At 42.5% G+C, this 13,631-nt stretch overlaps 1 protein-coding gene across 1 annotated transcript; it reads right to left on the bottom strand.

Annotated features, from left to right (window-relative positions):
- Positions 1–11,478: 11,478 nt before the first annotated feature.
- LOC118231888 (piggyBac transposable element-derived protein 3-like) lies at positions 11,479–13,281 on the bottom strand. The gene is made up of 2 exons (XM_035426232.1): positions 12,010–13,281; positions 11,479–11,820 (listed from the first exon to the last, which is right to left on the bottom strand). The coding sequence occupies exons 1-2, from the start codon at positions 13,279–13,281 to the stop codon at positions 11,479–11,481; spliced, it is 1,614 nt and encodes a 537-aa protein (XP_035282123.1).
- Positions 13,282–13,631: the final 350 nt, after the last annotated feature.

The following is a 13,631-nucleotide window of genomic DNA, read 5'->3' as shown; positions in this document are numbered from 1 at the left end:
GGCTTGCTGTCCTGGGGCTTAGTTTGGCCTACGCTGTGAAACATATTGTGACAAATTATTTGTTAAATGCATTGATTTCTGATTGATCAATGGATTGATTTCACCAGTCAGTGGCTTTAATTAAGCGCTTGAAACAAACCAAGTTCAATGATAACCACTGGCTTTTTGGGACAGGTTATACACCAAGGCTGTTCAAATGGTGGCCCAGAAACACATTAAGGCCACCATAGACATTATCACAGCACTTCGAACACAAAGAAAATAGAGAGAGAGAGAGAGAGAGAGAGAGACAGAATTATTCATATGTGACAAAGTTTAGGTTAGAATCTGCACAGAGTTAGCACTCCTCCCGCTAGGGACAGAACAATAAATAATGCCTACATATATTAAGAAGGCGTCAACTTTAATAAACACATACAGCGCATCTAGAATAATATAAAGGAAATATCTGTCCCTAATGCATATTTTTTAAAGGAATCTGGCCCCCAGGAAGAGAAGTTTAAAAATTCCACCTCACAACACAGCTGCCTAACTGTTTCGTTATTTGTACTGCTTTTAATTTGCTGCCAGCTGGGCATTAAATTGTGTGCTTGTTGTGTATTTGTGTGGCTGTGTAATATGCATTGTGTGTCTGTATATGTTGTATAATGTGTCATCGTGCATATTCTGTACTACTTGCTGTCATTTCTCAGAGCTCGGGCCCAGCAGCACCTGACCTTTGGGGACACATAACATGCATTGCATTTGCCTGTCCTGAAGTAACTGACGAGTCTTCTTCAAGACCAGGGGTGGGCAATTATAGTCCTGCAGGATCGGTATGCATGCAGGTTTTCACCAAATACACTGGCTAAATGAGTTAATTAGCTGAATACACTCATGCTGCTTTAACCGTAGATTAGACCTCCTTGTCCTCCCCTGCTCCAGAGGAAAGTGAAGGGTACATGTGTAACCAACCTGAAGGAGGTCTGCAGTCCATTTAAATTAATTTTATTCAGGGTCTAAGTGGGCGGTATTCAGCATTCAGGGTCTAAGGGGGTGATGTTAAGCATTCAGTGTCTAAGGTGGCAGTATTCAGCATTCAGTCTCTAGGGTGGCAGTATTCAGCATTCAGTGTCAAAGGCAGTAGTATTCAGCATTCAGTGTCAAAGGCAGTAGTATTCAGCATTCAGTGTCAAAGGCAGTAGTATTCAGCATTCAGTGTCAAAGGTGGCAGTATTCAGCATTCAGTGTCAAAGGCAGTAGTATTCAGCATTCAGTGTCAAAGGCAGTAGTATTCAGCATTCAGGCTCTAAGGCAGCAGTATTCAGCATTCAGGCTCTAAGGCAGCAGTATTCAGCATTCAGGCTCTAGGGTGGCAGTATTCAGCATTCAGGCTCTAAGGCAGTAGTATTGAGCATTCAGTGTCAAAGGCAGTAGTATTCAGCATTCAGTGTCAAAGGCAGTAGTATTCAGCATTCAGGCTCTAAGGCAGCAGTATTGAGCATTCAGTGTCAAAGGCAGTAGTATTCAGCATTCAGTGTCTATGGTGGCAGTATTCAGCATTCAGTGTCTATGGTGGCAGTATTCAGCATTCAGTGTCTATGGTGGCAGTATTCAGCATTCAGGCTCTAAGGTAGCAGTATTGAGCATTCAGTGTCAAAGGCAGTAGTATTCAGCATTCAGGCTCTAAGGTGGCAGTATTCAGCATTCAGTGTCAAAGGCAGTAGTATTCAGCATTCAGTGTCAAAGGCAGTAGTATTCAGCATTCAGTGTCAAAGGTGGCAGTATTCAGCATTCAGTGTCAAAGGCAGTAGTATTCAGCATTCAGTGTCAAAGGCAGTAGTATTCAGCATTCAGGCTCTAGGGTGGCAGTATTCAGCATTCAGTGTCAAAGGCAGTAGTATTCAGCATTCAGTGTCAAAGGCAGTAGTATTCAGCATTCAGGCTCTAGGGTGGCAGTATTCAGCATTCAGGCTTTAAGGCAGTAGTATTGAGCATTCAGTGTCAAAGGCAATAGTATTCAGCATTCAGGCTCTAAGGCAGCAGTATTGAGCATTCAGTGTCAAAGGCAGTAGTATTCAGCATTCAGTGTCTATGGTGGCAGTATTCAGCATTCAGTGTCTATGGTGGCAGTATTCAGCATTCAGTGTCAAAGGCAGTAGTATTCAGCATTCAGGCTCTAAGGCAGCAGTATTGAGCATTCAGTGTCAAAGGCAGTAGTATTCAGCATTCAGGCTCTAAGGCAGTAGTATTCAGCATTCAGTGTCTAAGGTGGCAGTATTCAGCATTCAGTGTCAAAGGCAGTAGTATTCAGCATTCAGTGTCTAAGGTGGCAGTATTCAGCATTCAGTGTCAAAGGCAGTAGTATTCAGCATTCAGTGTTTAAGGCGGCAGTATTCAGCATTCAGTGTCTAAGGCAGTAGTATTCAGCATTCAGGCTCTAAGGCAGTAGTATTCAGCATTCAGTGTCTAAGGTGGCAGTATTCAGCATTCAGTGTCAAAGGCAGTAGTATTCAGCATTCAGTGTCTATGGTGGCAGTATTCAGCATTCAGTGTCAACGGCAGTAGTATTCAGCATTCAGGCTCTAAGGCAGCAGTATTGAGCATTCAGTGTCAAAGGCAGTAGTATTCAGCATTCAGGCTCTAAGGCAGTAGTATTCAGCATTCAGTGTCTAAGGTGGCAGTATTCAGCATTCAGTGTCAAAGGCAGTAGTATTCAGCATTCAGTGTTTAAGGCGGCAGTATTCAGCATTCAGTGTCTAAGGCAGTAGTATTCAGCATTCAGGCTCTAAGGCAGTAGTATTCAGCATTCAGTGTCTAAGGTGGCAGTATTCAGCATTCAGTGTCAAAGGCAGTAGTATTCAGCATTCAGTGTTTAAGGCGGCAGTATTCAGCATTCGGTGTCTAAGGCAGTAGTATTCAGCATTCAGGCTCTAAGGCAGTAGTATTCAGCATTCAGTGTCTAAGGAGGCAGTATTCAGCATTCAGGCTCTAGGGTGGCGGTATTCAATCTCATCCTTGGAGAGGCGCAGACCAGCTACTATTTGTCTGTTTTTTTGTTAAACCCAGCTAAGAAACCAGGTGAGTCGAGCTGCCCACGCAATCCACTGCTGCTATTGATCAAGCGAGCGCCATGACATCCTGCGTGTCCAGCTCTTCTCGGAGCATGGGTGTGGATAACACTGCTTCAGGTGGCGATGGTGCCCAATGCAGCGGGAAACTTTGTGCTCGCTCATCCCTGTAACCTCCGCGATGTATAAATAAAAAATATCCCCATGGAAACAAGATGACTAAGCGCTTTATTGAACTTAAGCAATCAAAAATGAATTTCCTGCAATTTTATTACTGCTACTGCAAATTAGATGAGAAGGAAATAATAACGGAGAAAAAACCGACATAGAAAATGTATATAGGAAATTGAGAGTTATGTGTGCTGTTGGGTAAAGTGCTGGATTAATGTTGGTGTGTTGCTCTTAGTGTAAATGACCACTAAATCACTGTCATTGTTATTTTGCTATTTATTTCTGTACAGCATTCCAGATACTTAGGAATAAAGGTCACCTAGCCTTTAGAATAGCATACATACTCAAAAAAGGTCTTTTTGGCTTAGCTTTTAGTTCATTATGGAACCCTTTCTGGAACCCTTACTTATGAGAGTGGGGGGGGGGGGGGGGGGGGTGGTTATAAATATCACCTTTATCATTAGAAATGAACATGTCTTTTTCATTGAAGGCATTCAATAGCTAAGCTGAATTACCGCTAACCTAATTCATGGTTGAGGTCTCATTAAAAACAGGCAAAAACAAAAAATGTTTGATAATAATGTTACCGTGCTTAGCTCTGTTTTCAGAAACATAGATTTTCTTCTACTAATAGTAATTTTGTTAGTTCTTAGCCCACCTTTCCTACATATCATATTTTGTTTGTATATCTAATAAACAAAGTAATCTGAAATCCGACATGGAGTTGGGCATGATTTGGTGGTTGATTTCATCAGTTTACTGTTGAACTAACCTACCAATTAATCTGGAGATTTAAATTGCTATTATTTTTAATCCATCCATCCATTATCTATGCCCACTTATCCTGAGCAGGGTCGCGGGGGGGTGCTGGAGCCTATCCCAGCATGCACTGGGCGAAAGGCAGGAATGCACCTTGAACAGGCCACCAATCTATTGCAGAGCACACACACCATTCACTCACACACTCATACCAATGGGTAATTTAGAGACTCCAATTAGCCTACCTACATGTCTTTGGACTGTGGGAGGAAACCGGAGTACCTGGAGGAAACCCACATGGACACGGGGAGAACATGCAAACTCCATAAAGAAAGGCCCCAAGCCAAGATTTGAACCCACAACCTTCTTGCTGTGAGGCCGTCCATTATTATTTTTAATAATAATTAAAAATTTTAATAGTCTAATATTTTAACACTTGTAAGGAGGGGTAATGTAACCTATTAAATAATGGCTCTGGGCATTACACAGTTTGAATGGACAATGGAGAGGTAATTAATTTGCTTCCATGAAGGGAATTCAGATTGCATAATGACCAGCTCCAAGGTCATTATCCCATTTACACAACAGTTTACCAACAAAATCCAGAATTGTAATCGACACATGCATGCCAAAATATGCATTTCTATTGCAATGGAAATGTTATTTAAGTATTCCAGCAAATATTCCAAACCCTGAACAATTTAGCAATAAGCAACTAGTTCCTCTCTCAACTAGGGTAGATAGCAAGCTAGCTTAATCCCAGGTCTGCTGTCATTCATATTACCTCATTTTAAAATTCAGTTTGATTTTATGTAGAACTAGTCTCACGGATAGCAAGCTAGTCAACTATTGAATTATATTCAAAACAGAGGCTGAACTATAAAAGTATGCCATAACTAGACTAGCTACTTTCAATAGTTATGCTTGAGTTGGCAGTGGCTGGACGCATCCTTTATGTGAGATGTGATTTGGAGATCATTAACACTGTTGCAAGTATGATATTGTAACAATTGGCTTGATAACAATTTCCAAAAAAAAAAACAAAAAAAAATAAAAATTGACCATGTTTATCAAGTCTAACTGATCAATAGCCAGGTGTTTATGAAAAAATAATGCACACCAAACAGAACTGAGTATTCAACCATGCTGTTGTATAATTAGTAATAAACAGGCCGGGATTCAGAGCTACCACGCACCCAAAATTGTGACTAGATCGTACTTGCACGTATTACATAATAAATATTTGTAATCATTTAGGATGTCGAGTGACTGAACACGACAAGACTACTGCACATGTTCAGTCTGAGCTGTGAAGGTCTTCGCTTAACTCATTAACTATTGATTCCACATGACTACATAATTTCATTATTCTCTGCACCTGAGTTAATATTTCGGAAAGTAATTCTACCAAACAGCTTTTTTTCTTAATTTTTTAAAACTAAAATGTGTGCTTTTGCAGTACTGCAATAACATATCCTGGAAACGGAATATTTAATTCATGGTCATTAATGCATTTCTTTGTTTTAGTCGGTAATGATTGACATTAACGCTTGTGAAAAGATATGTTTTGGGGTTTCTTTCTTTTTAAAAGCAAAAAGTTTAGTACAGTTACATGTACTTGTTTTTATTAATTTACTGCAAATACAATTATGTAGTTTCCATCTGACCAATGGTTAATTATGCATGCATTTGGTGTTTTTCATAGTTACTCAAAGCTATAATATTGCTTGGTTATGATTGATATGATTGTAAGTGTTATACTGCATAAGTGTCAGGAGGTGAGCCTGACAAGCCGCCCGGCTTCGCTGTACTGGAATCACGGGGGAATTGGTTCATTGGGATCCGCGTGTGGAATGCGCACCGGGGTAATTGGCTGATTTCGGTTTGCACTGGTAGGGGAGCGGCACAGCTGATTCCCATATGTAATTAGTGGTTTGTGCGGGTATAAAGAGGTGAGGTAAGAGGCAGAATGCAGGAGAGATGCTGGATGAATGAATGGGGTTCCTTGTGAGAGGATTTTTAGCTTCGGGTTTTTTTTTTATTTTTTATTATTTTGCTTTCTTTAACGTTTGTTGTTTTTGTATGAGTGTGTTGTCTCTCGTCCGTCCGGCGGTGACTTACTGGAGGGCGGTCCCGGGGGAGGAGGAACGCTGCGCTGATCCTGTGAGAGATGCTGTACTGGCCCTACGAGGCGAGACGCTAGGCTAGTCCTGCGAGAGGCACTGTGCTGGTCCTGTGAGGCGAGACGCTAGGCTAGTCCTGCGAGAGACACTGCGCTGGTCCTGTGAGGGGTGACGCCACACTGGTCCCGTGAGCAAAGATGCTATGCTGGCCCCGACGAGGGTGGTGAACGCAGCGATTCTCCAGCTTGGCAGTACCGACGTTCGGGACCGGGCCAGAGTGCGGGGTGTGGCGGTGCAGTCCGGGACATAGCATAAGCGGACCAGGACTGTAACTAGTGCCTGCTCCCTCCTGAGCAGTGTGGGGTGCAGCGAGATCCTCACGTGGCGGTCTCTGAGACCAGGTCGGAGCACACCGTGCAGCAGAGTGTTCCGGGACGCCGCCCAGAAGCCCCGATACGAAGTGAGGACGGGCAGGAGGCAGCGTGTTTTTGTTGTGGTTTGGTTTTTTATTTTTTGGGACGTAGGAAGGCCCGGCATAGAGTCGCGGGCCGGACTACATCCCACCTTTCTTTCTTTTTGTTATAGTATAATGTGCGCTCGTGGTGTGTGTGGGAGTGAGAGGTGTGGAGCGTGTGTGAGAACCCCTTTTGGTGTTGGTAATCTCCCCCCCCCCCCCCCCGTCCTGGAGCGGAGCCGTGTGCAGGGGAGCCAGATTGGGGAACATTATTTAGTGTGTGGAGTGAACACATGTGAGGGGGAAACCTGTAGTGGCCCACGTATGTGCTGTGTGAGGGGAAGTGCGCTCTTACCTGTGCTGGGGCTCCATGGAAGGGAAGGGGAAGGGGAAGGGGGGGGGGCATTGGCAGGTAGCGGGGTGTAGGAGTGGGGGGAAGAAGCCATAAGAGCAGGGGTTAGTGCGAGATCGTGGCGTACCCTACTTGTACAATTTGTATAATAATTTGCCTTTTACTTGCCTCGTCCTGGTCTCCTTGTGGTGGGTGGGTTCCTGTGGGAAAAGCGAAACCTGGTTACTATTGGGTGGCAGGAGCTAGCGTGTGCGACTCCTGACATAAGCAAGTATATAAAATGTCATACTGATCATTTAGTAATTTGATCAATATATATATCTCTACTTTTAATAGCCTATACATCTAACTGTATGCTGTTTAAAACCATACAATGTACTACAGCATGCAATCACATTCTAGACAATTTTGTGCCTTCCCCAACAGTTTGGGGAAGTCCTTTTTCTGTTTCAGCATGACAATGCCCCCGGGCACACAGCGAGGTCCATATAGAAATATATATATTTTTTTTTTCAAAAATGGTCTGGAAGAACTTGTCTGGCCTGCGATGATCCCTGACCTCGACCTCATCCAACACCTTGGGGATCGATTGGAAAGCCAGCTACAAGCCAGGCCTAATCGCTCAACCAATCAGTGCCCGACCTCGCTAATGCTGTTCTAGCTGTATGGAAGCAAATACCTGAAGCAATGCTCCAAAATCTAATATAAAGCCTTCCCAAAAGAGTGGAGGTTGTTATAACAGCAAAGGGTGGACCAACTCTGTATTAATGCCCATAATTTTGGATGAGATGTTGGATGTCAGGTGTTCCACCTGTATAAGGGGTCTGTGTCGACGCACACCACACTCCATAGGGTGTACTTACATTTCCTTTATTCCGCGGCCCTGGATACGTTGTGCGTTATGTAACTGCTCTCCCATTTCCCTGTGGGGACCATTCTCAACACTGGTGCAGATGGCTAATAGAAACGTATATAGACAAGAAGGATAATCTGTCTGATAGAAAACACTGTCAACAAGTAGGCCTAAATGTGTTTTGTAATGGCGTTTTTGTTTCAAAAATGGACATTTCATATTTTTCCAGTTTTGAGGTGACCAAAACTCTCCCAAATATCCAGTTGTTTCAGATATCACACACTCAGTGGTGTGGGACAGGTGAGGTGATTAATGATAATTGTTTTTTTAGGGAAGCTGTCTGTTTCACCCCAACACCCTTGCTCTTTGACTTATATGGGACCTTCTGTAAGTCCTTTTATAGACCCTGCATATTTATAACATTCACTTGGAGCCACATAATTGGTGAGTGAGCATAGATTATGAAATGGATAAATTATTGGGAAATCTAAGTGATAGCATAAAGGCCCATGTAATGTCAACTGGTCTTGAAATTGATTAAGCTAGGTTGAAATCCTAAAAGCTGAAAAAGTGTTTGTAGTGCTAACGGTCATGTCAAGGTCATATAAACTCACGTATTGGACTATATATTTGTGAAGTCTGTACTTGTACCTCTTCCTGACTGGTCATTTTATTAAATTAAAAAAAGAGCTCCTGACTCTATTGTTTAAATATCATCTTTAAGGTAAGTCAGCTAAATTTGTCCACTAAATGTCTAAATTTGTATTTGCAAATAGCCCTTTTTAAAACAGTAATGTTGTGCTGTCCTCCCTGTCATTAGCTAGCAAACCAGTGTCAACCCTATGACAGATAGCAAAATCCTCAGTATAGTTTTCAGAGTACACTAAAAAAAGAATAGAAAGGAAAAACTATGCAGTAAAACTTAAAGACATTTCAGAACAGTCATTTCCTCCAATGCATTTTCATTTATGAAACTTTTACCTCAAGTTCTCCAGCCTTTTTCTGTCACAGGTGAGTCTATTTCTAAGTCTTCAGCAAGTCCTAGGTGTTAAGGACCATCGTACAATGCCACGAACATTCGGGCAGACTTCGGCTTTTTCTGGAGATGGGTATTTAAACATCCTCATCTAATGCAATCACCATCTCAACAATGACAGGGCAAGGCAGCGCTCCTCTCTTCCCTGTGTTTATATGGAGAGGCGGGAAAGGTAATTTTGGGATAGGCTAAGTTGCTGGGTTGCATATTGCCTTCAGGACATTTCGGTTTCTGTGGGACATCCTAAGGAAATTGGACAGGAAGTAGGTTGTGGTGTGTAGGGGATTGGGGGGTGATGTCAGCAGTACATTTTTTGTACATTTAAATACTGAGTTTATCTGGCTATAGCTGCTTTCCAGAAGGTGCACTTGTACCGTATGACAGGCATGCACGAGTGCAGGAGCTAGTTACTCAGAGCACAGTCACTCCTGAACTCAAGCATTCATCCTGCAAGTATGCTTCAGGATGAAGTTCAAACAGATTCCAGCAAAAAAAAAAAATCAATCAAGTGCATAAAAAAGAAAGCTTATACTAGTGAAACAGTTTTGGATATGGAATGTTAACCTTTTGTAAAACAGATCACATGTACCATATATAAATATATAGAAGGACAGCTATACTCAGCATTTTAATGGGTTTTTCACGCTTAATAAACTGCCAGCCTGTATGGAATGACTAACACAGATTGATACAGTGCGATCTTTGAAAGAAAAGAAAGAAACCCAGAGAAGCACACATCTGTCTCTGAGTTAGTGAAACTCGTGGAAGACGCCGAGCCGTGTTCGCGCTTCCTCGGGCGGCAGAACATCTGAAAGGCGCGCGTGTGCCGGGAACTGGCACGCGTGCGCCGGGGAAGCGGCGCCGACGTGCTAAACGACGGCAGACTGAGCAAACATTTGGGCTGAGAACAGAGCGCCGGAGAAAGCCCGGCTCACGCACCGAAGCTCCCGAAACAGTCGCGGTCCCCCCCCGCAGAGAGTCTGCGAGGTGGTGCGAGTATTCAATTTTCAGTTTTCAGCCCATAACTTATCCTTGTGAATGAGTTTTAATTTAATTTCACAGTGGGCAGTTTAATTCCCCACTGCGAACAATAAGTAGGATGCAAAAAACAGGGGGGGGGGGGGGGGGGGGGGGGTGGGTCCTGAAGAAGGCCCATATATCTGTGAAAAATGAGTTATATGAAGTTATATATAATGCATTACTACTTGAGCTTTGTCATCATGTTACAGTCACTGCCTGCGTGAGCCGCAGTGTCTACGTAAGAACAGGCAGGGGCGAGTTTTTGCCTCTCTCCTTTCCTGTGACGCATCACGCTCTCCGTTACCTAGAGCGCTGAGACTCTGATTTTCACAAAGCTCAGCTAAGGAATGTCTGTTCAGGAACTCTGTTCCATGAAAGTATTTCAGTGTTAAAAAAAAGCATTATAGTGAAAATAATAATAATAATAATAATGGTTATAAAACTAAGCTGTCAAAACTCATAATTATGGGTAAATTTAAAATTAATTTTTACTTCCCTCCATGAAAAATGAGTCATCAACACTTGTTATTCTAACATTCTGCCAGAAATCCTCAATTATCACTCCTGCTGTTTGTGCCATTGAAGAAATATTCAATAAGTTGAATGCTTAATAAAATACCGAGCCTCTAATGTATTTGAGAAATATGAGCAGAAAGGTTGAACGAAATAACTAACACATGTAATGAGCAATACTGTGTGCCAAAAATGGGAAAATTATAGACAGGCAAGGGAAAGTTAACTGTACATGATACATACATATGTGTGTGTGTGTGTGTGTGCATGTGTGTAAGGAATACCACATTGGCAGTTTTATTGAATTTCTTCTGTCAGGATTTGTGTAAAACATTGCCTAAATGTTTATTTTGGGCCAGTTATAATTTCCCATTACACCTGCTAAAACATGCCATGCTATAACTAATAATGACAACAGTATCTTGAAGTTTCATTAACCCTTTAACTGTCACTCATTGAAATAGGTGATGAAAAAATTATTTAACCATAAATACCTATTACTTGAGCACCAAATAACAATGTCTAACAGTTTTTTTCATAACTTGACCCCTTTTTTAGAAATTATAGACCTCTACCGTACGGTTGAGATGTCAGTTTATTGTAAAAGATGCTATTCACAAATTGCTATATTTCTGAACATTTTTCCTGAAACACAATCACTTTAATCTCTCTTTAAAACCTTAAAACAGTTTATTGGTCTTTTTTACACTTCATCAACATGGTTTTGGCCTGTAAATGTCCCATCAATTACAATGGCTAGGTACACAAATCTGTATATATTGACATATACTGCGTCATATGGCATTTCTGCTTTAAAATCAGGCACTATTTTGTTTCTATGAACAAAACTGTAAAAAAAATATTCATTCCAGGTATCATTGAGTTCATTTTGATTACATATTTCATATTGAACATATAATTAACTACGATTTGGAACAAACATCTGTATACATATACTCCTTTGTATGTCATTTCTGCTTTACAATCAGGCACCGTATGGTACATCGCCATTTTATTTTAAGTATAAACTCATGAACAAAACTTTTTAAAAAACACCCATTGCAGGTATCTGAGTTCATGCTCAGTCCTGAACATATTTTTTCAACTGATCAGTTTTGGAATCTCCTATTCGCCTCATTTTCAGCTTTCATTTGAGATGATACGTGACAAAGCACTGCTGTGTGCTGTTTAGACACAGGAAGACTCCGCACTTTGCACACTTCCACCGTGACACCCCCTTTGGGCAGAGTTTGCATCGCCCTCGCTGTGGGCCACAGGCTGGCCAGTGGCCAAAACTGTCATAGCGGACATCATCAACGGGTGCAGCATCTCTTTTGCGCTTCTGTGGTGGTCTCTCTGGTGGAGGTGAGGAGGAGAGTGGTCTACCAACTCTGGCCGGGGTTTTGTGGATGCCTTCCAGGGTGCGGGCCACAGTTGTTCTAAATCTCTTGAGTGGCATGGGCTTCTCTTGCAGCATGCGGCAGTCTCGCTTGTACAGCAGTCAGGCAATGGAGACTGACTCATCCAATATGTAGCCAAATAGGGGTAGGTACCAGCGTCGTGATTTCATGGGAGTCTTATAGGGATGCACAAGCATGTCAGATAAATCTATACCTCCCATATGTTCATTGTAGGCCTTTATTATTGCAGGGCAGGAGACTGGTATCTTCCTCCCTGCCTCCTTGCTGTACCTTGTGACCTCACCAACTGGCTCCACCCCACATGCGTTGCTGAGGAGAGTGACGCATTTGTTGTCACGCCATTTTACAGCAACAATTCCCCCTGAGCAGCAGTAGTCAAATGCTCCCCTTCCTTCTTTTGACAACTGCTTGTCACTCTTCAGGTGGTTCTCTGCTCCTGACATCCGGTTGTTCCTCACAGTGCCCAAACACTTTATCCCAGTGGTGGCCTCCAGAAGTTGCACTAGGTTGAAGCTTGTGAAAAAGTTGTCACAAAAGACAACTGTTGACTCTGGTTCCTCCACTGTTCTGCAGAGTGTGGTCACAACTTTTTCCCCCATGAGCATGGACTGCTCAGCTTCTGACTGTGGGACATTGAAAAAGGATGTCTTTCCCTGGTACAAAATGAAATCATGTACAATCCCAGTGGAACTAGCTCGGCAAAATAGTTTAAATCCCCACTTATCTGGCTTGCTGGAAATGTATTGTCGGAGATTTCCTGCTCTTGTGCCTTTGTAGGCAACCATGACCTCATCAATACTTTGTTTTTGGTCAGCTGGGAGGAGAAGACACTGTCTTCTCAACATGTCAAAAATGGGCCTGATTTTATAGAACCTGCCGATAGTGTTTCCACAGTCTGAATTGTCAGCAAAGTGGATAAACCTGCGCAGTGCCCGGAACCTGCGTAGTGGCATGATGTCGGCAACCAGAGCAAAGCGGCTCTCTGGCTTCCAGTAATCCTCCAGGGACGGGAATGGGAACACACCTGTGTATAGCAATATGACTAAAAACTCTTGAATCTCTTTTGGAATTGTTTTAATGGGAAAGCCAAGCTGTTGAGCTGAGTAGAGGTTTGTCTGCTCATATATGTGGTGCACCATTTCATCAGTAAATAGCATGGAAAAGTAAAATAATGGTGTCTGAACCTTAATGATTTCTGGGGGTATAGGCTCTGGAAACTTGACTGAAGTGATATCCACTTTTCTCCACAATTTTCTTTTCTCAGCACTTTTGGGGGTAACAGAATCCTGATCTGCGACCTGCACAAGCTGATTTTTGGCTACGTTTCTCCTGGGGGTACTGTCTGAGTGTGTATCAGGGCCACTAAGCTCAGGGATTGGTAACTCTTCAACTGTGTCACCTGTGTGCCTTGGCACATAGTCAGGATCATCCAAGTCCTCATCACTGTCCTCTATGTCTGACTCCTCTGGATCAAGGGGGACCACAGCTTTGCTACCCTTTCCTCTGCCATAGAAAAATTTGGTGTCCATCGCTAAGAATGAAACAATGAAGAGGTCACAATACACTGCACTACATGTTTCCCCTTAATATGTGCATACTAAGGCATATTTTGACATATAATTACATTACATTACATTACATTACAGGCATTTGGCAGACACTCTTATCCAGAGCGACATAAAGCAAAGTGTATAACCATCACCAGGAACAAGTGTAATGTAACAGGATAATATTGTGTTTTTGTAATATAATGTAATTTCATTGTATTTGTTCACTTTTTCCACTCAAACATCTTCCTACCATGCTAACTACTATGCTAACATCTGCCCTGCCTCATGGTCATTTCCACCCTTTACTGACATATCAACCGCACGGTTGA

The sequence above is a fragment of the Anguilla anguilla genome, chromosome 7 (assembly GCF_013347855.1).
Source record: "Anguilla anguilla isolate fAngAng1 chromosome 7, fAngAng1.pri, whole genome shotgun sequence".
NCBI classification, from domain to species: Eukaryota; Metazoa; Chordata; class Actinopteri; order Anguilliformes; family Anguillidae; genus Anguilla; species Anguilla anguilla.
The sequence above is the reverse complement of the archived record's forward strand: the minus strand, read 5'-3'. Positions and strand labels throughout refer to the sequence as shown.

Excerpts from the sequence above, each read along its gene's own strand:
- LOC118231888 (XM_035426232.1), bottom strand. The coding sequence starts at position 13,281 with ATGGACACCAAATTTTTCTATGGCAGAGGAAAGGGTAGCAAAGCTGTG. Across the intron at positions 11,821-12,009 it reads TCACAAGGTACAGCAAGGAG|CGAGACTGCCGCATGCTGCA; the intron begins GCAGGGAGGAAG and ends CTGCTGTACAAG.